Here is a 26,290-nt window from a genome sequence, read left to right on the forward strand (position 1 = left end):
TATTTGTTTAGCACTTTGTATGCAGATATTTGCTTCATGAAACATCATCTAAAATTACAAAGGCTTTTACAAATTGTTATCTAATGGTAATGAATATTTCTTGACAGCTCCGACTGTCAGTGAACGCACCATCGAACTACAGGAAGTACGGTGGCGTGTGTTTTTTTCAGTCGGTGCTTTAGCGCTCACAGCTAACTACAACAAGGCTCTTCCACAAACAGCAGCTGAAGTGAAGCTAGACCAATACCCGACTACCGAAATGAGTTCATCAACAACTTGATTTCTCAATATGTTGGCTGACAACTTTGTGTTGTTTCAGTGTTCAGTGCTAAGAAAACGACACCGCGGATGAAACATTAGCTAGAACAACGTCAAGGTAACTCCCAGCAACAACACTCCTTACACTAATTAGCTTAATACTTTTGTTTTGTATGGTTGAGTTATACAGCCAGGCTACCGCTAATGTGGTACATTAGCAACCTTTATATTGCTAGTTTGTCAAACCTGTCTGCAAGTCTTACAAGGCATCATAACCCGGTGCTTGTGCATTGTTTATGTGTGTCCTCTTTGGCATTTAAATGTTTATTATACCATAAAAGCCTGTGTTCATGAGGTCTGGGTTACAAGTGCAACTTCACTGAGATACAAACACTAGTTTTGACCGATTAGCAGTTGTCATTTTAAAAATCAAAGAAAAAAAGTGTAGTAAACCTCAATTGAACTTCTCTCCTTCTATCAGCAAACACAGTAAATGGGTTTACCTCAATCCATGTTTTAATCTGTCTACAATGCTGGCCTCAGTGCCAACTTTCTGTCTGAGCCGAGCACTTCAAAGACTGGGATAAACTTGTGGGTAAATAACCATCTCAGTTTTTAATGTATACATTGGTTGCTACAGACTGGGCAATATTTGATTTCCAGTTTGGTGTAGTATCCCTTTGGTGTTATCATAACACTGTTATGATTGTGACTTATTGTTGGCAGATTTTTGCCATTTGTAATCTTTACCATAACTGCACTATCAAAAAAAATAGCAGTAAAAGTATATATTAAATTGAGAATGTATTTACCAGAGTAAGAATGGTTATACAAGAAAACTTCACCATACTCCTGTTTGACTGGGCACTTAATTTACACTTTAAATCTACTGTTTATATCAAAAGTTCCCCAGAATTAACAAAGTACAATACATAAGTTTGATCAAATAAAATATGTTATTATCTTCCCACATTTCCTGCTTTTGTACGCTATATTTTAAACAAAATTGATGACTGGATATACAATGATTTATATCTGTTTATCTGTGTTTTCTCCTCATTTCACAGCTGAGTATGCTGGACGTGGGGAAGTGGCCAGTGTTTGCGCTCCTTCCTCCAGAGGAACTGCGGCTTATTCGTCAGGCTTGTGTCTTTGGCAGTGCTGCAAATGAAGCCCTCTATGTCACAGTTAATGATGAGGTAACACTTTAGCTTAAAGCAAAGGTGCTTTAATCCTCTTGTTTACAAGTTGTCGTTGCACGACCTGAACTACCCACCCTGCTTTCATAATAGGGATTTGATTATTCTGTTTAGGGTTGGATAGGGAAATGTTGCAGGGATTCACTATGTGGTGTACACAGGTTGCAATTCTAGTCACGGGGATAAGCAGATAGAGGCTATCTTTAGCCATGCAGGCTTATTCCCTGAGCAAGCTCCATTCTTATCCTGTGCAAAGGTGTAGGGCATTCCCTGATCTTGCTCACCTATTTAATATGTTTGTCCCCGTGGCCCAAACAGTTTATGTTTCGGTAATAATCAGTTGTGGTGTAATAAATATAAATATTTGGGTGAATTCTCTTCAAATATGTATAGTAATTGCTATAGAACGACACTATTAACACCACTAAGTAGACTGGGAATAAATACATTTGACATATCATTTCAACACTACAATTTTGCATGTAAAAAATGATTCCTACATGTACATGACTAGCAGCAAAGATTACATTTTGAAGATTTTTCTGGGGCTTTGATAAGATGTTACATTATATCTTGCTTAGGAGAACATCTATTATTAAGTTGATATTAATTCATATAACTGTCAAACATTCTGGAATATAAGATGCTGAAATATGCAAAAAACTCACTGCAGGAGAAGTTGAAATGATTAGTCCTTTAATTATTCATTCATTTGACAGAAACATACTTTTCAAAATCTCTGCACTTTGGGACTATCTGACATTTTAGAGTCTTTTGGACAATTGATTCAACAAAATTATAGAAATGTAAGCAATAAGAAAATAGCCAATATCATTAGTTGCAGGTCTGTATAATTAATCAATAAACCTGAACAGCATAACAAATATTTAACATTTCATAAGGTCAACTTATATCGTCTTCTCCTAGTATTTCATCTAACCAAATATTTTGTGTTTATTTGGGTGTCAGTATTTATCAGTTAACAGAATTCAGCATTTATGCGTCATTTATGAGTATGGGTATCATAAGTGATGCTTGCTCTCTGCAGGTCTTCGCTCTGGGCACCAACTGCAGCGGCTGTTTAGGGCTCGGAGACCTTCAAAGCACTATTGAGCCGCGCCGGATTGATGTCTTGTGTGGAAAGAAGATTGAGTCCCTAAGCTATGGAACCGGGCCGCATGTGGTTATCGCAACTACAGGTAATCCAGTCCAGGAAACTTTTATTTGTCCCTGAGGGCTCATGTCCTCAAGATGCAGAGGAACAACATCACAAACAACAAGAGGATGCATGCTTATGCCTAGTATCTGCTTTAGGATGATACTGAGTCATCACTGCCCTGTCTAAACACACCTTATTAAGAACAGTACAACGTAAACAAACATGATAGGAGTTAGAGTCTGATTACTATTCATAAGTGTCTGATCTGAGTGAATACACTAAATGTTATGTGAACTATTTTGCCTTTTTTTTCGGTAATTGTAACTTACAAGTGACAGGTTTTATTCAGTGTGTTTTGGTACAAAAGGGAACATTTTTGTTGTTTTTAGGTAAAATAGTTGCACTATGTTGCATCAATCTGTAAAAAATTGACCGTAGAAATGATTCACATAGTTATTTTGATTGTAACATAAAAATATTTCATTCTGTTTGCCAACTATTCAGATTTCTAATAATAGTGTTTACTCCAGTCAGTGGTATAAACAACATCATGAAAAATTAAACAAAACATTGATCTACTTGTTGTCAGTTGTGTATTACCATACCTGTAAATGAATTTCAGAGTGATACGATTTGCCTATAAACCAGACGTGTTTACTTCATGTGAAGCTGACTGCTTCTTAACTAGTGATAAAATATTAACCACTGAGACAACATGAATGAAAGTTTGCCTGCCATGCCGTAGACGGAGAGGTGTTTGCGTGGGGCCATAACGGCTACAGCCAGCTGGGCAACGGGACCACCAACCATGGACTGACCCCTGCCCTGGTTTCCACCAACCTCCTTAGCAAGAGAGTGACAGAAGTGGCCTGTGGCTCCCACCACACCATCGCCCTCACAACTGATGGAGAGGTGACATATCATACGTCCTGCTGTTTCTCTTTTGCCTACGCTGTGTATTTCTTCCGACATAGAACATTTATGTCCTTGTTCAGGTGTTCGCATGGGGTTACAACAACTCGGGACAAGTGGGTTCAGGCTCGACGGCCAACCAGCCGACACCACGCCGCGTTAGCAGCTGCCTGCAGAACAAAGTGGTGGTCAACATCGCCTGTGGTCAGCTCTGCTCCATGGCTGTACTGGACAATGGAGAGGTAATGGGTCATCAAACTGCAGATGTTTAGCATGCATGTCAATCAGTGCTCTCAGTAAGTGGAGTGGGGGTTGGCTAATGCAAATGTGTTTAACAGTTTGTATATCAGAAGCATGGCCCATCATTTTATGTTTTTTTCTTTCTTTTTTGTATGACTTAAAAGGAAAAAAGGTTTCAAAAGTTGCTGTTTTCTCCAACAAGACAACAGTGTTGATTGCAATTAACAGTACATGTGTTTCTAGAAATGCTGACATCTCAGAATATAGTACCAAATGAAAGTGAAGAAACTTTTTTTAAAGCCTGTTGAAATTAAAGTTAATTTTTACAATATTAAAAAAATGATGCAGATAAATGCTAATAGAAGCTGAAAACAATCACCCCTAAACATACAGATAACCAAGCCCCACCAATGCAGTGATAAAGAGTCTGCAGAGTGTGCATTATTTCCCTGTGTGTAGATCTACGGTTGGGGCTACAATTGCAATGGACAGCTAGGTTTGGGCAACAATGGAAATCAGCAGACCCCATGCAGGATCGCTGCTCTCCAAGGGGTCAACATCGTCCGGGTAAGAGCCTACGGAGAGACGGATCTCATACATTTAAAAAAAATAAAAAAAAGGTTCAGTTGTTATTTAGCTTAATATCGCTCTTCTTCCCGTGTACAGGTTGCCTGTGGATATGCTCATACACTGGCACTCACAGATGAGGGGATGGTTTACGCCTGGGGAGCCAACTCCTATGGGCAGTTGGGAACAGGCAATAAGAGTAACCAGGCTCTCCCCACGCTTATAAACACAGACAAGGAGAGGTCAGTACTTTGTTTTTACCCTGGCCTAAACTAGCCATGACACCTCTCTGCCATCACAACAGGTCACTGAGGGCCTCATGACACAATTTTGAGAGATTTCGGGATATCATAGAGTAATAAGAGACTGATAGCTGAGGTGTAATAACAGAAGTAATGCGCTGTTTATTTTGTTATGGTAGAATGCCCTATTAGCATCTGTATCAGACATATTTCAGCATATAGTCTGGACAGGGAGGACTCAAAGTGTTGCATTCTGCTTGTGTCACTAGGATGGTGGAGGTGGCTGCATGTCACACCAGCCACACGTCAGCTGCCAAGACCCAGAGCGGGCAGGTTCTGATGTGGGGTCAGTGTCGGGGTCAGGCTGTAGCCAGCCCCCACCTCACACATTTCAGCAGCACGGACGATGTGTTTGCCTGCTTCGCCACACCAGCCGTCACGTGGCACCTCCTCTCAGTAGGTAAGAGTGTTAGTGGGAAATAAATATAGACATGTTACATGTATTAACAATAACACATTTCCAAAGCATTACTAAAACATCTACGTTTTTTTGTCTTTGACATTGTCCCATTTACTGGTTAAAGGTAAGCACACAATGCATTCCTGTGTGTCATAGGTACACATTCCTGGAAGTGGTGGTAGAATAAACAGGAAGCTCCGTTTCCTCTCCATTTCAAACACTTATGTGTTAACCAATTGGTCTCGTTTGAACACAACTCAGATGTTTATTGATTTTCTTCACCCTGAATTTCTTTTAAGTTAATAACATCTTTCTGAAAAAGTCTGTTTAACTAAGAAGCCAGTGCAATGTGTTTTTATTTCCTTTCGATAATAAGACAGATACTAGAGAGAGTCATATCATTGGGCTCTTAAAGGTAGGGTAGGTAAGTTTGAGAAACCGGCTCGAGATACACTTTTTGCTATATTCCATGGAATGCTCTTAACATCCCGATAGCAATGAATATCTGAAGTGCTTTGACAAAAAATCCATAAACAAATGTCATCTGTGGAAGCCGTAGCGCTGTTAAAAGCACGACCAATCATTTTAGCCGGCCCGGCTAAAATAACTGGATGGCCTACCTGCCTGTCAGCCTTCCATCTGTGCACAAACTTATCTCGTGCCCTCATTGGTCATGTGCGCGTTCGTGTGTGTTGGAGGAGGGGCTCTGTAAGGAAGTGGCAGATTTTTTCCGGTTGTGTATTTTCAAATTCTAGCGATCTCGAGCCGGTTTCTCAAACTTACCTACCATACCTTTAAGGCATCATTTTTATTTAAAAAAAAATATTGTAACAAAATAATGTTTTTTACATACGTTAAGGACTGTAAAATAGACATAATGCTTAATTTAGTTTAGTTTCAAAGAAGGCGTAATTTAACAGTATTTTGTTCTTTATAAACAAAATAGCTTTTCTTCATTCTTGCCAGACGGTGATGACTACCTGACGGTTGCCCAGTCTTTGAAGAAGGAATTTGACAGCCCAGAGATTTCAGACTTAAAGTTCTTGGTTGATGGGAAGTGTATCCATGTTCACAAAGCCCTGCTGAAAATCAGGTATAGCAAACAACCACTCTCAAAGTTCACAGAAAATGTTTACCAGTGCCACTTATATATGAATATTTTATTGTCTCACCTTTTTTAGTTTTTAGTGTCTTCAGATTTACTATTAGGCCCCGGCTCCACGAGGACAAATACGGCAAAACGCATCGGAGTAACGCAAATGCAACCGCAAAAAACCGGATTGTGTCAAGCTCCACGAGACGGCTCCGTTTACATCCAAACGCTGGAAAAGCTGCAGTACATATGCCGAACCTGTACGTGGCGCTGTAACTTCCTCCACAAAAGCAGCGAAGAAGAATGGTTGTCATGGCTGCACTTCTGTGTATTCTCCGCGGTGGGGGCCGACAGAACCGGGCAGAGTTTTTCGCCGGTCAGCGTGTGTTAAAGTTTAAATCTTCCGGACAAAATTATAAAAGTGCCGGTCAAAGGTCTTCATTGTTATTTATTGAGCTTTAAAACAAATGAATAACGACGATATAATGATATATAATCATCAAATACATCTCTTTTTCCTCTCTTCTGACAGCGTCAGTGTCTGTCTCATGCAGCAGCTGATCCTGTAATGAGTGACCCGACAGTAAAAATGAACATATGTATAACTAGTTTAGGTAGTTTGAGAGGTAATTAAAATAGCTAAGGGTGATGATCTGACTTGAAGTGTGTGTTTTGCTCCCGCTGCATCACAGCGGCAGGAGCTGCGTGTCTCCGTCCTGTCAGATTAGACTTCACTCGCGTTTATGTCCATATCGAGATAAAGATAAATAATCTGAATTCAAGGAGGAGCTCCTGTAGATGTTGCACAAAGAACTGTAGCATGGTCAGTAGCGACTGGAGCACGATAGCAACCCCGCGGGGGAGAGGCAGGGAGAGGCGGGGCTATGAAAACGAATGACCGTATAGGCGACTCCACGGCCCCGTTGGACCCCCCAGAGCGCTCCGTTCCCAGATCTATCCACCTTTGGACCCGTTGTCGTTTGCGGGGTCTGTTTCTACGTTTCCCTTACGGCGTCGTCGAGCTTAGAGGGCTATACGCATGAGAAATATGCGGATTCAACCCGTTTTCGTCCTCGTGGAGCCGGGGCCTTAGTTTCTCTCTCTTTTGAGCCATATTAACTCAGTGTAAATTAATTAAAACTAGCGACAACAATGCAGTTGTCAATGTCCAATCACATGACATTTTGAGAAGCTGGTGTGTGTCTGGTTAGGTTTACAATATGTTGACTATTTTGAGCTGTACTTGGATTATTTGATTGAATTTAGACTACCTTCCTGTTGTGGTTCTAAAAGCGTAGCCTGCTTCTCCACCCTGACTTCATTTTGGTCACATGAGTGTATTTTTCACATTCAGAGGTCGTGCTTGGTCATGAGTAATACATGCGCTTGGTATACCACAGTAGGAATTTTACTTTGATCTTGAACTGTATGATTGTTAAAAATAGAAGCACCTAATTGAGAAATCATTATGTTAAGAGGGCAGCCATGATGATAGCAAACACACTTATCTTTCTATAACATTTAACATGTATGTTGCATACTGAATGCTGTGTTGCCTATATTTAAACTCCATCTGGTTTCCTCGTCTTTCCTGTTAATGTCACAGGGGTGCAGAGACAGACCTATTGTTTCCTGTTTTTCTTTTTATAACCACACTCGGACACAAAGTATCAGCATTCCAGTCGCTTGCTCTTTTGCACTGTCAGTAGGAAGGAGCCAGACTGTCTGCGACTTCAACCCTCGTGCACACGCTCACACGAATATGCAATAGAGCAAAACGCGTGCTTTGGCAAGATCACATGCAAATGACACGTTTGAGATGCACTTTGGGAATGAAGATTCAGTTGTTTATTTAACCGTGTCCTGAGAAGAAATGATAGGGAAGCAGTGTCTTAGCGTTGAGGAAAAATGGTATTAAGATAGAATTTTATGGTAGGTCAAAAGAATACATGACTATATTTTCAATTTCAATTCAAAACAATGTTATGGTAACAATATTTAAAAAAACAACATAAGCACTTAAGGGGGGAAACGTGTTGAGATTCAAATAAAATGGTATCAGTGAAAAACAGGATTTATCCAAATCAGACAGAATAGTGAACAATAATAGTTGCAAACATGAATAGAAAATATTTTCATTCTACCTTTTTTGTATTTAAAAAAATTAGCCCAGAGTTTTCATTCACAATTATTTGTATGATTCTAAACAAAGCTGCAGGTACCCTAACTTCTTTATAAGCAGCCATTGAATTAGCAGACTCTTGCTTGAGTTGTGTGATCGATCACAGTGAACCTCAAGTACCAGGTTTCTTTTCTTTTTTCCCTGCAAATGAATAATATTCATCGTGTCAAAATATGATTTGTTGCAAGTAAAAACTGCACTGCATTATCTCACAAAGGTCAAATCATTTGACAACAAATAAATGCAAACCTTGTTTTTGGTTCTCAAAAAAAATGCCAATGTTTTTTTTGCTACAGCATGATTTGCATAATAGCAGTAGTGTTAAGTACACATGTGTAATACATAGTTTTAAAACATGCTAATTCACTTTTATAAATGTTTGAAGTAACTGGAGTAGTCAGCTGCTTTTCTTCCCTCTCCAGATGTGAGCATTTTCGCACACTGCTTAATGAAACAGATGAGGATACGTTAGAAATTCACCAATTTTCATACCTGGTGTACCGAGCCTTTCTGGAGTACCTCTACACAGACACTATTAACCTGCCACCAGAGGATGCCATTGGTAAGCACACAGACATGGCCCTCAGTCTTTCTCCACTCTGACAGTCGGTGCAGAAACACACTCACCTGTGTGTTTTCTCCTGTTTGTGCAGGGCTGCTAGACCTGGCCACGTTCTACCGAGAGACGAGGCTGAAGAGGTTGTGCCAGGAAACCATCAAGAGAGGCATTTCTGAGGAGAACGCCGTCACTCTGCTCTCTGCCGCTGTCAAGTATGAGGCGCGGGTAAGCTCATAGCTCCTGACACACAGTCAAACAGCTTGGTGGTGGGGCCCCTCAAAGTAGCTAGTCAGTTATACTCCTCAGCAATGACCAGACAGCCCTCTTCATTTTTAGGACCTGGAGGAGTTCTGCTTCAAGTTTTGCGTCAACCACCTAACAGCTGTCACGCAGACCCAGGCCTTTGCGGACATGGACCACGACCTGCTCAAGAACTTCATTAGCAAAGCCAGCCGCTACGGGGCCTTCAAAAACTGACTAGATGGCCCCTGTTGTGATGGATTCGCTCCTGAGAGTCGACCCTAGACCAAAGTAAACACCAGGCTGCTCAGCACTTCAAAAGTCTTGTCGCTGGGGATTTTAACACTGGAGAGGCAAAGGGTTTAAGGTTTCCCCCTCTAACCGATGCCTCTGTGTTACTGCTCTAAAGCCAGCCAAAACACAGTAGCTGCTTTGGGGCGTAAATAAAGGGCTTGCACCACTCGGTCTGTCACAAGCAGTGGAATACAAAGATGTACCACAGTGGTCGTCTTTGTGTCACTGACAATAGGCTTGGTCAATTATGTGTGTGATTTGTTTTCATAAAGCTAATCCACAGACAGATGGGATCCCTCACAGTGACAACCAGCTCAGACAGGAAGCCTGGTAATGCTATTTACTAAATATAATCCATTGCAATAAAAGGGTTTGGCATTGAAGTGTAAGTACATTATGTTGTCACACTGCCCTTCATCAGTTAGTCAAACAAATGATCAAAGTGTAAATGTTTCCGTAGCTATGACCCTTCACATCGTGCTGCTTTTCTTTGAAGCCTTGATTCTTAAACGTTCTGAATTCTGAATTTAATGAGGAAAGATACACATGTTTGACACTTTTTTTTCTAAACAACTTTAGTTCTCAATTTCTGTTCTCTTGCGTAAGTTAATGTTACATTTTGCCACGTTGTTTTATATTGTAGTTTTTCACCTTTGCCATCCAAACGTGTGGTTTCTCAGTGGTGTTTGTAATGACTAACATTTGCACAGTTGAAACAGTTGACAGACGGTCTGCAACTGTTATAAATAGGTCTAGACAGTTATGAGAGATAAGGACATCCTTCTGTTTACTTGTGTTCAGATTAACGCTCTCTGTGCAGCTGGAAACAGTGTCTGGCTTACAAAAGCATATTGATTCCTGTGTGATGCTACAAATTCATTGCAAATTGGTATGTTTACAAAAGTTTGCTTGTTAATTGTTTTCTTTTTTTTTAAATTGTTTTTATGTTGGCATCAAACTCTTGGATCTTTTTACAAATCATGGTCTATATCCCTTCTCTGGTAGAACCTTGTGGTGATAAAATAGTGCTGGCTTTGTGTAAATGCCAACTGAATATGTTTAATATAGCCCTATATAACTGCAGGTTTGAAAATGTAGTTACTAGATAATTCCACATTCATTTTCTGCATCTGTCTTAATAGAACATAACCCAATGATTTTACTTTAACAAGCCAAGTATTGTATTTTTTTTAATGTTTTGATAATTACTAAAAATGCCTGTGTTTTCATTTTGTATGGAAAACTATATAAGCTGCTGACATCAGCACTAATTGTAACATTTGATAAATTAAAATGTATTAAAACGAGTTACTAGATAATTTGATGTATGTGTTATTGCTGCGATTCGTGCTCTATATGTTGTGCAGTAATGTACAGCCTTCACATTCATGTTAACACAAAATATGGAATATATACTGAATATACGTTTGGCCAAATGTACAGTTACATACACATTAAAGAGGCCCTATTGTGCTATTTTGCGTTTTACCAATAGCAGTGTTAAACCATGGGGGGTTAGTGTGTTGTATTTGAATATCTTTTCATACTGATGCGTTTCTTTGCTGAGAGCCTGTCTCTTACCTAACATACATGTTGCGGTTTTAACACTTGCCTCACTTTGCTATTAGACAAAATCTTACGTTTATTTATATACCCTCAACTCTTATTTGCATAGTACACTTGCTCCTACTCTAATCTCAAACCCTGTCCAGTGAGTGAAATGCAAGCAAAATAAACTTGAAACTAATTCATTTATATGACTGCAGCAACTCATCCTATTGCTACTGTTATGTGTTTTGTGCCGGATGCGGAGGGGATGATCGGAACATGTGTAGGATGTAATACCATCTGACATCATGTTAGCACATTGAAATGTAACACACACAGCTTCAAAGTCTTCCTGTGAGAAGGGGAAGCTCCTGTTGTTCTACATGGAGGCCTGAGTATGACCTGAAGTGCAACATCAGTGTTGCATCATCCAGTTCTTCCAGATTTCACAAAAGCTGTCAGAAAGTACAAGGTGTGGTCAGAATAACGGGAACACCTTACACATAATGGCAATCCAAATCATTTCTGTGTAGGAACAAAGATGTGTGTGTTCACAATATTTCGACTTTTACTTAAATACAGTCTTGAAAAACACAATAAGCTTCATAGTGTGCCAAGCCCTGACAAACTGTATGTCTGTGCATATTGTGATGAAAACCAGATCAGGAGCTCGCAGACGATAATTCAGTTACTTGGTTCCAGCTTATGGCTTATTCTCTATAAACAAATTACCGTAGGTTAAATTGATAAGCAGATGGCTTTTGAGATGTTGCCTCCTTTCCTTTTTAGAAGACTATTTATTGTAAAGTTCTATGGTGACTTTGGCTTTTTAGATCCCTACATTTAGCATAACAGTTGCCACACATTTCACTTCACCTTACAACATTTCTCAGAGAACATGGGGCCAGTGCAGAATTAGGCTGCCAGTCAAGTTCATATGTTATTTTATGGATAAAAGCCTCAGACTAAACATATGTACTCTGTCACACACAATTACTCAACAAAGCTGACACGTGTTAAACAGTCTTTCATGGAAAATGAGGAAGTGCACACAGCTGCCAACGGCAACTGGCATCCCGCCACATGCAAACCCCCCCACACTGCGAACATTTTTTTAAATGTGGGTTAATTTGATCCCAGTAAGTTCTTTTGATTTACCTAAAAATAGCTGTGGTGAAAGCTCTCTTACTTCTTAAGGAAACAGAAGTGTAACATTGTAAAAAAAATAATGACAAGTAGTTCTGCATTCATGTAAGGTTGACAAGTATTTTCAGCAACATTAAAGTACCTTAAAATGGTAATGCCATGAGTAAGCTTTCTGGACTTTTTTTTTTGTAACGCTTGAAAAATAGAAACCAATAGTGCCGGCTTTGACGGGTGGTTTAGTCTGGGCTAAATATGAAGCTGTAGCCTCTGTGTTGACAGGAAGTTGTTGGTTTGATATAAAAGCCCAACTTGTGTCTCCTGTGTAGTTGGTTAGTTCCCTTTTTGAGTTTAATGCTGCAGTATCTGTGAAACCTGCAAACAAACATCCTCTGGCTTGTTTTTCCCTCAGAAATAACTCAGAAATAACTTAAATACTCTGCATATCAATTCAAGCATATCGTGAAGCCTGTTTTACCCTGGAGACAAAATGATAGTCAATGATAGCTCATTCAGGATGTAAGACATGTAAACGAATCCTGACGCAGGAAAATGAAAGCATCTGCATGTCTATTTCTGGTCAGTAAACTATTGCCAAATTCATATATAGTAGGCCTACCAGGCTTTATCCAGAAAAACACAGCCAATTTCTTTAAATCCCAAACATGGTGTCCAGGCCAGTGGTGCGAGGAGACCAGTGCGCGTTAACTTAAGAATTTTGGTGTAAGTGCAAAACCTTTTCTTAAATGCAACCTTATTTGCTGAATCTAGGAAACAAATACTTTACAATTAGATACACAGCATCAACAATCACAAGTTACCTGATCACAAAATTACTTCAATATCTAGTCCTTGATTCAGAGATGGTGACTATTTGTTATTTAGTCATTAGCTGCTCAAATGTGTTTACATTTAAACTGTTTACTGAGTCTTGCTGGGGCTGCGTTACAGACAGACAGACAAACAGACAGACAGGCAGACAGACAGACAGACAGACATGAATGTTGACAATTTGAACCCTTGACAAGCTTTTTAAGCCCCGGCCACACAAGGACGATAACAGTCGTATCTGCTACAGTTCTCTATCAGATAGACGGTTCGGCCACACGAGGCCGACATGGAAATGCAGAAAACGATAACGATAACGATAACGATAATGATAACGGGTCCCTAGGTGGGTAGATCTGCAAACGAAACGCTCTGGGGGGGCAAACGGCTCCGTGTTTACACATATACGATCATGTCCTGATAACGATGACGCAATAGCCCCGCCTCTCCCCACCTATCCTGCTCAGAGATCAGCTGCTGGGCTCTCAGAAGAGGGGGAGGAAAAGAGAGGCTCCATTTATTATTATATAGAGTCGTTATTAATTTGTTTTAAAGCTCAATAAATAACAAAGAAGACCTTTGACCGGCACTTGTCTAATTTTGTCTGGAAGATTTAAACTTTAACGGACATGTTGACCGGCGAAAAAAAATCGAACTGAAACTCTGCTGCACGGTCCCCTTGTTCCTTGGAAGAGGCGGAGAGGTGGGTGTTTGTCATCTGCTGGTGAACTACCGGAGAGATTTACAGCGAGGGAGGGATTGCATTGAATTACAGCAGCAGGAGCAAATGCTTGCCTCGGGGAGGGAGAAAAAGAGCCAGAGCGTCCACAGCGGAGAATAAACAGAAGGGCAACCATGGCAATCATGCGCGGGAAGTCTTCTTCGCTGCTTTTGTGGTAGGAGTACAGCGCCACTTACAGGCCTGGCATATGTACTACAGCGTCTCCAGCGCTTTCGAGCGGTCTCGTGTGAACGGACACGTTTCTGGTGCCTGTATCGTGTGGACAGAAGACTTTTTTGATAACGATTGCGGTCCGTTTGCGTTATCGTCCTCGTGTGGCTGGGGTCTAAAACTACTATACCTAAAGTGAGTGGTTGCAGTGGGAGAGGGTGAAGTATTTGTGGGTGGGTGGGGAGCAGTGGCGGAGCCAGGACATTTTCAGTGGGGTGGCCAGGATGGAACCAGTGATCATTTTGGGCTGGCATTGAAATCACTATTATATTAACATAAAAATACATCTCACTAGAAAATAAGGGGTTATTTAAGGCACCTACAACACACCTCTACATTATTTGGGATTAAGTGGTGGAATAGATCAAATAATATTCAGTATATCTAACTATTTTTTTCGTATTCCCGCAGGCAAAGTATCAACGAAGCTTACATTATTCAAATGTAATGCAATATACAGACTGTTTAGCTTATGGTGATCAGCAGCACTATGAGCTCATTGTATCATCAGGAATACAGAGACACACACACATAATTTAAATAAGAGTTTTTTAATTAAATGATTGGTTAAGAATAAACATCTTAAAGTAAATAACAATAAACAATAGCCCTTAACCCTGTAAGGCCCCCGGTTGTAATTTTACAAGATTACTTTAAGCTATCCTAAAAAAAGTCAGTAAATGTTTTTTTTTTTTAAAAGACTACATTTACATAGTCAAAAGGTCCTTTTGTTCAGCCTCACAATGCTATTGGGTAGTAAATGTGTTTATAGGTCCTGCCCTCTGGCCATACACGCCAGGGTTTTTGGGCCCCATGAAAATATATCACATTGGGCCCCACCACCAAGCACAGGCCACGCCAACCAAGCACAATTGCTGTAACCACACCTCCAGAACCCAACCGACTCATTTATGCTTTAAAGGGGACCTATCATGCAAAATGCACTTTTGTACGTCTTTTATACATGAATATGTGTCCCCGGTGTTCCAGGGAACTCACCAAGTGTTAGAAAACACAACCCTCTCTATTTTCCTCCATACCCAAATCTCTAAAAAAGGGGCTGCAACGGATCTGATAAAAACTGATCCAGATTTGAACACTGTCCTGACGTCAGGACAGTGGCGCTACGGCTTTTGGGCCAACTCTCCATCTATCAGGGGAATGTGGGGTTGGGCCACGGCCGGCCATTGCCGCTCGAAAGCGCTGGAGACGCTGTAGTACATATGCCAGGCCTGTAAGTGGCGCTGTAGTCTGCCACAAAAGCAGCCAAGAAGACTTCCCGCCCATAGTTACCATGGTTACCCTTCTGTTTATTCTCCGCTGTGGCTTTTGCTCCCGCTGCAATGCAATCCCTCCCCGTCGAGGCAAGCACTGTAATTCTCTCCGGTTAGTCCACCAGCAGATGACAAACACCCACCTCTCCGCCTCTTCCAAGGAACGAGGGGACCGTGCGGCAGAGTTTCAGTTTCAGTTTGTTTCGCCGGTCAACATGTCCGTTAAAGTTTAAATCTTCCGGACAAAATTAGAAAAGTGATGGTCAAAGGTCTTCTTTGTTATTTATTGAGCTTTAAAACAAATGAATAACGACTCTATATAATAAAACACGAGGACGGAGATCTCTTTTTCTCCCCCTCTTCTGACAGCCCAGCAGCTGATCAGAGCACGTCTCCCCTCTCCTGCAGGGGGGCGTGGTCAGCAGAATCAGACCTGTAGACAGCAAACAGCACATAGAGCGAAATGAGGCATGGCTAAAATGCATGATCTGTTTGGTATTTTGAAAACAGAAACGTATAAATATACCTTATATAGGTATGGTCCTACAATATATCATTTAAATATAGCATGATAGGTCCACTTTAAATAACTCTACCTGTACAGGCTTGCATCTATCTTGTAGTCCAATACTAACCGCACAATATTTACTGACACTGAGCTGTGAAAATATAACACTGTGCAGACGTGCAACATTCTGCTGCAGTAGAATTCACTATTTGATAATACATTCCTGACAATAGATCTCAATAGTCATCTTTTATGGTGTAAATGCATTTTTAATAATAACATTTTTGAATATAACATTCTCAACATGAATGTATAAATCCAAATAAATATAACTTAAATATGTGGAAAAATACTGTGTTTGAAATGTGTAATTGAAATTAGATGTTAGCTTTTTGTTTTGATATATATATATATATGTTGTATTCCAGTCTCCCTTCAGATATGTTAAGTGGCATTCAACACAATGCTGCTCACCTCCTTCAGTTGGGAGAAAAGCTGGTTCAGGTTCAGCCTTATGGGGGGACAGGGCTGCTGAGCCTAGAGATGGATCTGTTGGTCCTGGCACCAGGGGAGGGACAACTGATTTAGTATGAATAGCTGCTAAAAATGTACCTGCATTTATTAAATGTCAGCTAAAAGAGCAGTGAAATAAAAAACCTGTATAGATATTAACAGTATACCTAAAGGTGGGGTAGGTAAGTTTGAGAAACCAGCTCAAGATACACTTTTTGTTATATTCCATGGAATGCTCTTAACATCCCGATAGCAATGAATATCTTAAGTGCTTTGACAAAAAAATCCATAACAAAATTTCATCTGTGGAAGCCGTAGTACTGTAAAAAGCACGACCAATCATTTTAGCCGGCCCGGCTAAAATAACTGGATGGCCTACCTGCTTGTCAGCCTTCCATCTGTGCACAAACTTATCTCGTGCCCTCATTGGTCATGTGTGCGTTCGTGTGTGTTGAAGGAGGGGCTCTGTAAGGAAGTGGCAGATTTTTTCCGGCTGTGTATTTTCAAATTCTAGCGCACTCGAGCTGGTTTCTCCAAAATTACCTACCCCACCTTTAATGTCAGCTTAGTAAAAAAAAAACATAAATATTATTATTTACAATGGACTACGCTTAGCTAACAGACACATTTCCACCACTCATGGACCACACCCACCTTTTCTTTTGAAAAACTGGGTGACATACTGTCACCCTTTAGTCCCTCTCTCTTGTCTTTCTCTCCTTTCTTTTCTCTTTTGAAAGCCTGACTTTGTAAGTCGTTGAGACATGGTATACTACACACGTAAGTACTAGCATCCCTGTTCCTCACATGCTCTCACTCTGCTAGAAAGTGCCGGCGGTGCTGCACCGCGTTTGGAGGCAGGACCAAACCATTACATGTAAATAGAAGGGGGTGTACAGAGGCGTTGGATAATTAACTTTTGGAAGAAAATAAGTTAAATGAATTGTAAGTTTAGTGAGTACATTATCGATATAACGTCCTATTAATGTTAATTCTTGATGAATGATGAAAGGTTACTTAAACATTTTTTTCTTAATGTTCTAAAATTGTTTGGGCCCCCGTGGTGAGGGTGTTTGGGGTGGCCAATAGGGTGGCCAGCCACCCCCCAGCTCCGCCACTGGTGGGGAGTATTTGTTTTACAAAGCTTGATGTTGATAAGGAGGTGTGGGGGAGCCTTTCAAAGACCGGCAGCATGACTCATGTTAATGTCAGGTCTCTGATATAGTTTTTATTTTGTCTCGTTTTGAAATCTTTTGTAAAACTAAACACACTTTTTCCGAAAGATAAAGACGAGATGATAAAGGAAGAACTCACACTACATGTGCAAAGCTCATAGATCAGTCATGGACATGTTTCTGCTATGTATTACAATCTGGGGCATGATAACAAAGCTTCACTGATACAATAATATCTTCCCTTTTGTGCCTTCTCTGACATTTCTTTTATTTGCCTTAAAGATTGTTTTCTTTCTGGTGACACCATTTTCTTATAAAAAGATGTGTGAGTTGTGAGAGCTGTTAGGACCCTGGTTTCTACACTCACTTTGTTGCTCTGGTAACCTTGACACACTTTCACTCTGTGGTTTTGGTATGAACTGTAGTTCTGTTGGGTTTTGCTGGTGGTTTTGCTTTTCGTTTTTTTATTGGCGCCAGCACAACATTTTTGCAGTCACCGTTTCCAAGGTGAACATGAGTGAATCAGCCAAAAGTCGCACTAAAGCTCTCTGTTGTCCGTTGAATGTAGTAGTTTTTGCCAAGTTAGATATTTTTTCAGCAGTTTTCATGTTGCAGAGTTGATAACAGTGAGTTTTGGTGCTTAAGGATGGGTTATTTTGAGAGGTGGGATAAAGTCATTTGTTTTGAAAGTCCCATGTGCGTCTAGAGTCCAGAGTCATGCCCCGAGTCCAAGCACAGGATTTTAGTCTTAAACGGGTCATCTTCTTTAAACGTAATGACATTCAAATGATACACCAACCACATATTACATAGCTAATAGAAATATTTTCGTTATTTACTCTTTGATATATGCCGTGCTGCTTTCATTGATTTCTTTCCTCATGCTGTTGTCAAACAAAAACAGAATGTATTTGCATGGCCATTATAGTGAAATGTACTCACTACTTGTTTTCTATACACATTTTTTTAGGAAATACTTTCCTTCCTTTTCTTGCTGAGATTCAGATCTGCAAAATTGACACGCAATGTCTGTAGAGTAAATATGATGCTATTGATTGCAGTAAGCTTAGCTTAGCACTATAGCTGCATAAACAACATAATTATTGTGTGTAATAACAAAGGTGTAACCCAGTGTTATTCATTCATTTATCTTTAGCTTATTTTAGCTTAAAGGTCTGGTTTATGGCACATTTATCCAGCTGTATCCATTTCATAATACAGTATGACTTATAATCTAGTTTCAGAGGTTTGCATCTTGAACGAGATAAGACTTTTCTATTTTGGGTTTTAAGTGTGTATCAATTTAGAAGAAACATTATGTAAGTCTGTTAAATCCTTAAGTTTGAAGTCATCATCAACACAGTAAATCGTGACTGACGTAACTTCTGATGCCCGCTGATGATCGTTACACAACAATATAACCTGACCATCTTTCTCATGTTTCTCTTCTGTTTGAAAGCCCTCAGTCTTGGCCTTGGGGTAGCCAGACAGTTTCCTGGCATTGTGAGAAATGTAACAGCCCAGGGATTTCAGGCACATGTTTTTGTTTAGCGACCACATACTTGCATGTGAAGAGCTTGTTTTTATGTGCTAGATGGAACTATTTTGCCAGGGAAAGACAATAGTGCAGGTTTTTTCAATTTTTCTTGAACATTTCACTCTAGCCTTGATGGTGTTTATTTTGCGGTGGACTGACAAAGAGAGGCACAGTGGCCGTAAAACACCCACTGTCTCTTTGATTCTCTGTGAGATTTTCCTTCATTTCTTTGGCTATTGCTGGTAAGTCTGTGAAGTCAAATCGTTGGATTAGTTTCACATTATCGTGCTAAAACAGAAATGTGTGTATCACTGGAGTCAGTTCAAAATGTGAACATGTTATTGTGACCAATTAAAAAAGAGAAGCTGAACAAGTTATCTTATCTTTGCAGGATTTTATACAGAGAAATACACTTTTTTTGCTCTGCCAGGCAACCTTTCGTTTACAGACAGGAAACCAAAGCAGGTAGTAAACTTCCTATTTGACACAGTTACAGTCAACCAACAGAAATACACTCAAACAGTTTACAGTATTCATCACACACTGACGATCAAGACACTGAAAGCGCTTTCAAGTTATCTGAGACTAATTATTTATAAACTTCACATTCCTCCCTGCTAAGCTACTTCACACACAACAAAGGCCTCAATGTTTTTACTGACTGCCAAGAGGGGACTTTGCTTTTCCACGGAGCGCTGAAAGCTGTAGGCATGTAGTGACAAGGAGCAGCTAAAAAAGCCTTTGAATACAAAAAGCTTTCTGTTAAGTCTCATTTCCTTGCCAAATAAAAATTTTCTTCTTTAGAGGAGCTGCTGCCCACACAGGCTGTCAGATAATAACAAGGAGACATTTCAATGTATGTGTCATACCTCAGGCACTTATAGAGTTTTTTAGTGAACTCCTCAGGAACGTTTGCCCTCCTGTCTATTAACAGCTTGACCGAGGAAGAAAAATCCAAACCACAGTCAAAAAACAATATTATCTAGAATTTTGAGATGTTTTTCTTGTCATGGTATGCAGTGGTGTAAGATGTTTTAGAGGCTTTATGTATGTGAAAGTACAGATCCTGCTATCAAGATTTAACTTAAGGGACAATACATACTGAAGGGCATTCAAATCTACTAAAAGTGTCAAAAATAAAAGAATGTCTCCTGTGAGTTTTATATTAATACCAAGTATAATAGTATTGGCCTATGATCACATATGCATAAATAAATATGTTTTATCACCACCGATGATTTCACTTTTTCTCTCTCTCTGCTCTAGTCAGAATAGCCCAGCAGCATTAAGTATTTTGCCATGCATTACTAAGTGTTTATATAAGAATTACAGTATTCCAGCTTATCATGAGCATGTTTTATAAACCTGTGATGAATTCCCTCACAATGCAGAGTTGTTTTGGTTGATTCCCACTTAAACCAGAGCAGACAAAGAGGTAGGAGGAGTTAGATGGGAGGCAGTAGGAGGAGTAACCACAGCTGCTCTCTCTTCCAAAGTACAAAACCTGCCTGTGATACCGGCACAAAGAGAAGTAGAGCTCTGTCTGAGGGTAATGCGTGCTGAGCGAAAGCGTGTTAGGCTGTCAGAGAGAGAGAGAGAAGTAGATACTGAGTGAGTCAGTCAGTTAGGAAAAGAAGTAGAGATAGAATGAGGGAGGGGGGACAGGAAACAGACCCTGAGGACAAACAGTGAAACACTCACATTGTGAAACACTCACATTGTGACACACAGACGGAGAGCAGGAGCTCCACTCAAGCTCCAGTCAGTGCTCCTGAGAATAAGCCTGGTGGCTTGTGGGAAGGACCTTTTTAAAAGATGGACAGCTAATGACAACTTTGCTGCTTTTGGAACTGAAAATCACAGGAGTGAGTTTGACAAAGAGGAAGGATTTCTGCCGACGTCTTTCCTTCTCTAACAGACCTGGACTTAATTCATTTTGTGGACTCAGCAGCTTGTGATTGAGGACTTCTTGAGTGAAAAGGGGACATATTTGTGTGACTGATTTATCTGAGTAAGTAAAGCTCAGCCTGCAACTTGCTGGGTGCAGCCTGGTGGAGAGACAACGCAGGGGGAGGGGAGGACGCTCCAGCCTGAATCTCTCTCCTCTGGGAGGGGTCTTTTCAATATGAGGTTACCCTCGAGATAACTACATCAAGACAAGTAAGGGGATCATACTGAACATGTGCTGCAGTCCTCGCTTACATGGACAGTTGTGTTGGCAAGAAACCTTTGTACCAATGGCCTGAAATATCAGCTGCGTCTTTCCATGTCTTCTGGTTTGGGACAGTACTGTGCTTTACTCTCCATTCATGGTGAATTCATTGTGCAGGGCAGCCCTTTCATTATATAGCTATTACATAATTGGTCATCCCTCCACTCTTTGTCTCTCAGAATGTACAACAATACCCTCCCAACTGGCAATGTCACCCAGACATGGGCGGAAAACAGCTCCACAAACAACTCTACCTGCCAAAAGAACGATGGATTTAAGTACCCGTTGTACAGCACCATCTTCAGCATTGTGTTCGTGGTGGGACTGATCACCAATGTTGTGGCTATTTATATATTCACCTGCTCTCTGAAGCTGAGGAACGAGACCACGACCTACATGATGAACTTGGTAGTGTCTGACCTGCTGTTTGTCTGCACACTGCCCCTCAGGGTCTTCTACTTCATCAACATGAACTGGCCTTTTGGAAGCATGCTCTGCAAGGTCTCCGTCTCGCTCTTCTACACCAACATGTATGGCAGCATGCTCTTTCTCACCTGCATCAGCGTGGATCGCTTTCTAGCCATCGTGCACCCTTTTCGCTCAAGGGCGCTGAGGACCAAGCGCAACGCTAAGATAGTGTGTGTTGCTGTTTGGGTGTTGGTGCTGTCAGGAAGTCTCCCCACGGGGTTCATGTTGGAGTCCACCTCGCGTGAGAACAACAAGAATAACGCCACTTTCTGCTTTGAGAACTTCTCCTCCAAGCAGTGGAAATCGCACCTGTCCAAAGTGGTGATCTTCATAGAGTTGGTGGGCTTCATGATCCCGCTTCTACTCAACGTGTGCTGTTCCATCATGGTGCTGCACACCCTGCGGCGGCCCCAAAGCATCAGTCATGGGGGCAAGCTGAACAAAACAAAGATCCTGCGCATGATAATTGTGCACCTCTGTATTTTTTGTTTTTGCTTCATCCCCTACAATGTGAACTTGGTTTTCTATGCTCTGGTCCGCACTAAAACTTTAAAAGGCTGCTTTGCGGAGTCGGTTGTCCGAACCATCTACCCAATAGCCCTCTGCATTGCTGTGTCCAACTGCTGCTTCGACCCCATTGTTTACTATTTCACCTCGGAGACCATCCAGAACTCCATGAAGAGAAAGTCTCAGGTTGGCCGTTCGTATGACGTCAAGTTCTCGGAGGCCCTGCAGTCAGAAACCAGCTCGAACCTGCAGTGTAGCCTGAGGAATCTCAAAGCGAAAGTATTTCACAATGAGTCTTCAGTGTGATGGTGGTTTGCTACACTCAGCTTGAAAGGTGTTTAAATCCATCCTTGGAAAAACAAACCTCCTTGACACAATGGGAATGGATTTTTTGGAAGTGCTTTATGAAGCACCTGCCAAAGCCTTCATCTCAGGGCAATTGTTTGGACTTGTCATTGACAGCCTCTGCTCTGCTGTATTACAGCTTCATGGCCCATCTGTGGAATTCTAATTGACTAATTTCCCTTTCCTGTGGAATATTTTGTATTAGTGTCAAGCACAATTACTCTGCAAGTGACCTGGAGGGCAATGTGATCACTGCAAAAAAGGACACATTTGATTTTGAATGCTTCATGTGCCTGTATATTTGTACATTTCCGTGGTAAGTTTTGGTGATAACTCTAGAGTTGTAACTATTAAATAACATAAATGTATATCAAGCTATAGAATGTACAGGACTTCTTTTTTAATTGTGAATTCCAAATAGGTCAGAGAAGTGCCTTTTTGTTGTCGCGGCACCATTTCATTGTAGACTTTATGCCTTTATTGACCTTAAAATGCACTGACACAGAATTTCACATACTGCACTCGTGCCACAGTAATGAATAAAAGTCATGTACTGTTTAAAATGGTTGCACTTTTTGTCATTCAATTGTAGAATGCTTTAAATGTTAAACTTGAACATAACAGAGACAAAAACTAGAGGTAAAGAAATGGAAGTCTGACTCTCACTGGGGAGTGCCAGTTTCCTGTGTGGTAACCAGTGTTTAGAGGAAGAGGAGAGCAAGCCTTTATTAATGGCAACTAACAAAAACAGACTTTTGGGAAAACATTAGCTAAATATTTGGGGATGTGATCCACCAGTTTGAAAAACAGCATAATTTGACTGTAGGCCATAAAACATAGTGAGCAGATGAGTTAGTTGGAGTGAGAGTAGTTTAGTATCTTTTAGATTTAAAGGGGACCTATCATGCAAAATGCACTTTGTGATGTCTTTTATACATAAATATGTGTCCCCGGTGCGTCTGGGAACTCACGCAGCGTCAGAAAATAAAACCCTCTCTCTTTTCCTCCGTACCCAAATCTTTTAAAAACGGGTGTACAACGAGCGGATACAGATTCCATCCGATCTGACGTGAAATCGGCGGCGGACCCACAGAAAGTTGCTATCAGAAACAATGCCTGACGTGTTTTGGACGTCTTTGTTTACATTAGCAAGCCTCGCTAACACTCAGAGCTAACCTGTATTGGAGAGCACATGTGTTTAAAAAGCAGGAAATAAAAAAAGAACTCCCCTTGTGATAAACCTGCAAGAGAAAAAGCATTTGAGCTCCATACTATTTCAGAAATAATCCTTGACGTGGTTTAAACAGGATGGCGAAATATCACAACCGAATTTAACTTTATCTCCGGTAGAATTCTGATCAGGCATTAGCTCTGCCTCCTCTTATTTATTTTTTTCAAGCTAAGGACCCAAAATCTGCATTTCTCTAACAGGGCTTCAAAAGAGGGGTTTGAGCAATATGAGGCATGGCTACAATGGGTGATCTGTTTGGTATTTTGAAAAAAAAACTTCACAGACATGTTTTATATAGGAGGTATGGCCCTACAATATATTTTTCAAATATAGCATGATAGGTCCACTTTAACTTAACCTAGATAGGAATTCCATTTTATCGTCCGGTAACATTTTGTTTTGCTCCTCCACAAGGACATGGTGTTTTTAACAACGTCACTGACAAGGCTGGTCCTTTAGTGAAAAGAGAATTACCAATATAACACTCCTGCGGTATAACTAAATTGCTCACAGCCTTATGTGTATAGAAATAGCCAATTGTAATTGAAAAAAACCAACATCATTTACTTATAGAAAAAACAAATGTATGAAATATTTGTCCAGCTGTGGACAAGTTCACAAGTGATATAGCATCAGCGAGGAGTCAACGCAGCATGAGAGTGAATAACAGAAAGCACATGGTGCTTTAACTTTATTGACATATACTGAAGGTCAGTCAGCTGCACTTTATTCATACCGCACATATACTGTAACTCTGGCTCTGAAGCCATGTGAGCGAGTCAAAGATGTTGTGCTGTTGTGAAAATAAATAATAATTTATCATTTTAATCTGAGCCATTCACGTCATCTGGATGAGATGCACTGGAGTAGCATCCTCATAATAGTAGCTGTGACTTGGCCACAAGCTTATTGAGCATCATTAACTATGACTCCTCAGACGTCATTGTTATAATCACTATGTTTAACTAGGTTTAACTGCATGAATGAGTAGGGTGGTGTGTATTCAGCACATACAACCACTATCAAGGTTGTTATCATCTGGGTCAAAGGTCAGGACTCAGACGGACAGGAACAAACAGGAAGTCACAGTTCAAATTCAGTTAAGATATGTTAATGCCTTGATCACTAAACTAAATAAAGGAAGCAGCATAAATGCAGTTTTCACTGAATATCTCTGCATAATAATAATTATGTTTCTTAATTGTTTACATTTAACAAAGCCTGTGATGACTAATGTTAAGGACATGCAGTTCTGTATACACTAAAGTCTTACGGTTGTATAAGTTCTCAGTATCAGAGATTGGACCCCTCACGTGAGCCCAGCAGGCTCCTCTGCATACACAACAGTTATCTAATCAGCCTGACCTCTCCTTCTCAGCGGGCTGCAGGGTGAGAAAACACAGACGCACACTGCTTGTCATCACATAACACTCTGTTCTGCATCGCTCGGGTAATTTCAGATGAGAGTGTGCATCAAGGTCTTTTTGTACAGTACAAGATAGGCCGAGGATCTCAGAGATTTTATTTTGGGATTGATACGTCGAAAATCTTCACAATTGCATACAGTTATAGTTTTAAGATGATCACATTCAAAGAAGGGTTGTCATGCAAACCTTATTTGCAGCCCACAAAATGACTATTTGTATATCAATTACTGGCCCTGTAGAAATCTTCAAGATAACTTTTCCTTGCCTGCCTTCATGTTGAACAAAAAATAAAAAAATCAGAGAAAATTCTTGAAGAATTGTGCTAAATGTTAGGGAAATGGTCATTTTCTTGGGTGAAATATTCCTGTAGTAAAATGTTAACACACATGGAGACGAAGCCAGCTGTCTCTATGAAGTATTCTTTATAATAATAATAATAATAATAATAATAATATTAATAATAATAATAATAATAATAACTAATAATAATAATATGTGGGGTATATAGTCATTTCAATAAAATTTGTCATGTAATGTTTGATGGATCAGCCTTTAGGGATGCATCATATAAATAATACATTTTTAAGTAAATGCTAATATCCTCCACAGTCACACAACAAAAACAATGTGACATTTGTGGGGTCATCAGTCAGTGCCATCCTCCAGGCCTGAGTGAAGACAAAAACAAGTCTGGATCCAGACTTTAACTTATAGCTTCATGTTCCTATTCCCCTGTGGTAAACCCAGCATGTTTTCTCCAATGAACCTCCTAATGGCTGCTTTGAAGTTCTGTCAGACCCAACTGACTGGAGATCCTCGGGTGTGATGAGAACTCGTGTCAGGAGTAATTTCTGCGGGGGCATTAAAGGGGACCTCAGTGTGTGTGCTTTTTCGGGGAAGATGAGCTGGGTCGGGGTGAGGTCCTCGTCCTCAGATTCACTCCACAGCTCAGGATCACATGACAAGGGAAGTGCCTGTCCCACTAATAAAAGATCTGTGGGGGGAAGGGGGTCTCTGTGAAGGATAATCCACCATTTCTCCTGCATGGCTCACAGGATAAATGTAGGAGGAAATGGCTGCTAATCACCTGATAATGGGCCCATTTAAACATTTGCAACATTTTCCCACAATTACACTGGAATCACATTCAACATCTCTGGTATTTATTATCCCACCTTGCTTTTAGGGGTAAACAGGTATTATTATCGCTCAGTAAA

At 40.4% G+C, this 26,290-nt stretch overlaps 2 protein-coding genes across 4 annotated transcripts; both read left to right on the forward strand.

Moving 5' to 3' along the window:
- The first annotated feature begins 131 nt into the window (after positions 1–131).
- Positions 132–10,724, forward strand: rcbtb2 (regulator of chromosome condensation (RCC1) and BTB (POZ) domain containing protein 2). 3 transcript variants are annotated; one of them, XM_034113117.1, is made up of 13 exons: positions 132–376; positions 740–853; positions 1,326–1,457; positions 2,506–2,656; positions 3,362–3,528; positions 3,612–3,770; positions 4,228–4,335; positions 4,435–4,577; positions 4,847–5,037; positions 6,004–6,130; positions 8,735–8,874; positions 8,966–9,096; positions 9,208–10,724. In XM_034113117.1, the coding sequence occupies exons 3-13, from the start codon at positions 1,332–1,334 to the stop codon at positions 9,346–9,348; spliced, it is 1,584 nt and encodes a 527-aa protein (XP_033969008.1). In that variant the 5' UTR covers positions 132–376; positions 740–853; positions 1,326–1,331; the 3' UTR covers positions 9,349–10,724. The 3 variants fall into 3 exon arrangements, with proteins under 3 accessions (XP_033969008.1, XP_033969009.1, XP_033969007.1); XM_034113118.1 differs by lacking the exon at positions 740–853 and having other exon boundaries at positions 9,192–10,724; XM_034113116.1 differs by lacking the exon at positions 740–853 and having other exon boundaries at positions 133–376.
- A 9,664-nt stretch (positions 10,725–20,388) lies between these two features.
- lpar6a (lysophosphatidic acid receptor 6a) lies at positions 20,389–22,978 on the forward strand. The gene has a single exon (XM_034113164.1). The coding sequence runs from the start codon at positions 21,276–21,278 to the stop codon at positions 22,374–22,376; it is 1,101 nt and encodes a 366-aa protein (XP_033969055.1). The 5' UTR covers positions 20,389–21,275; the 3' UTR covers positions 22,377–22,978.
- Positions 22,979–26,290: the final 3,312 nt, after the last annotated feature.

Source organism: Trematomus bernacchii, unplaced genomic scaffold (genome assembly GCF_902827165.1).
Source record: "Trematomus bernacchii unplaced genomic scaffold, fTreBer1.1, whole genome shotgun sequence".
In the NCBI taxonomy this organism is placed as follows: Eukaryota; Metazoa; Chordata; class Actinopteri; order Perciformes; family Nototheniidae; genus Trematomus; species Trematomus bernacchii.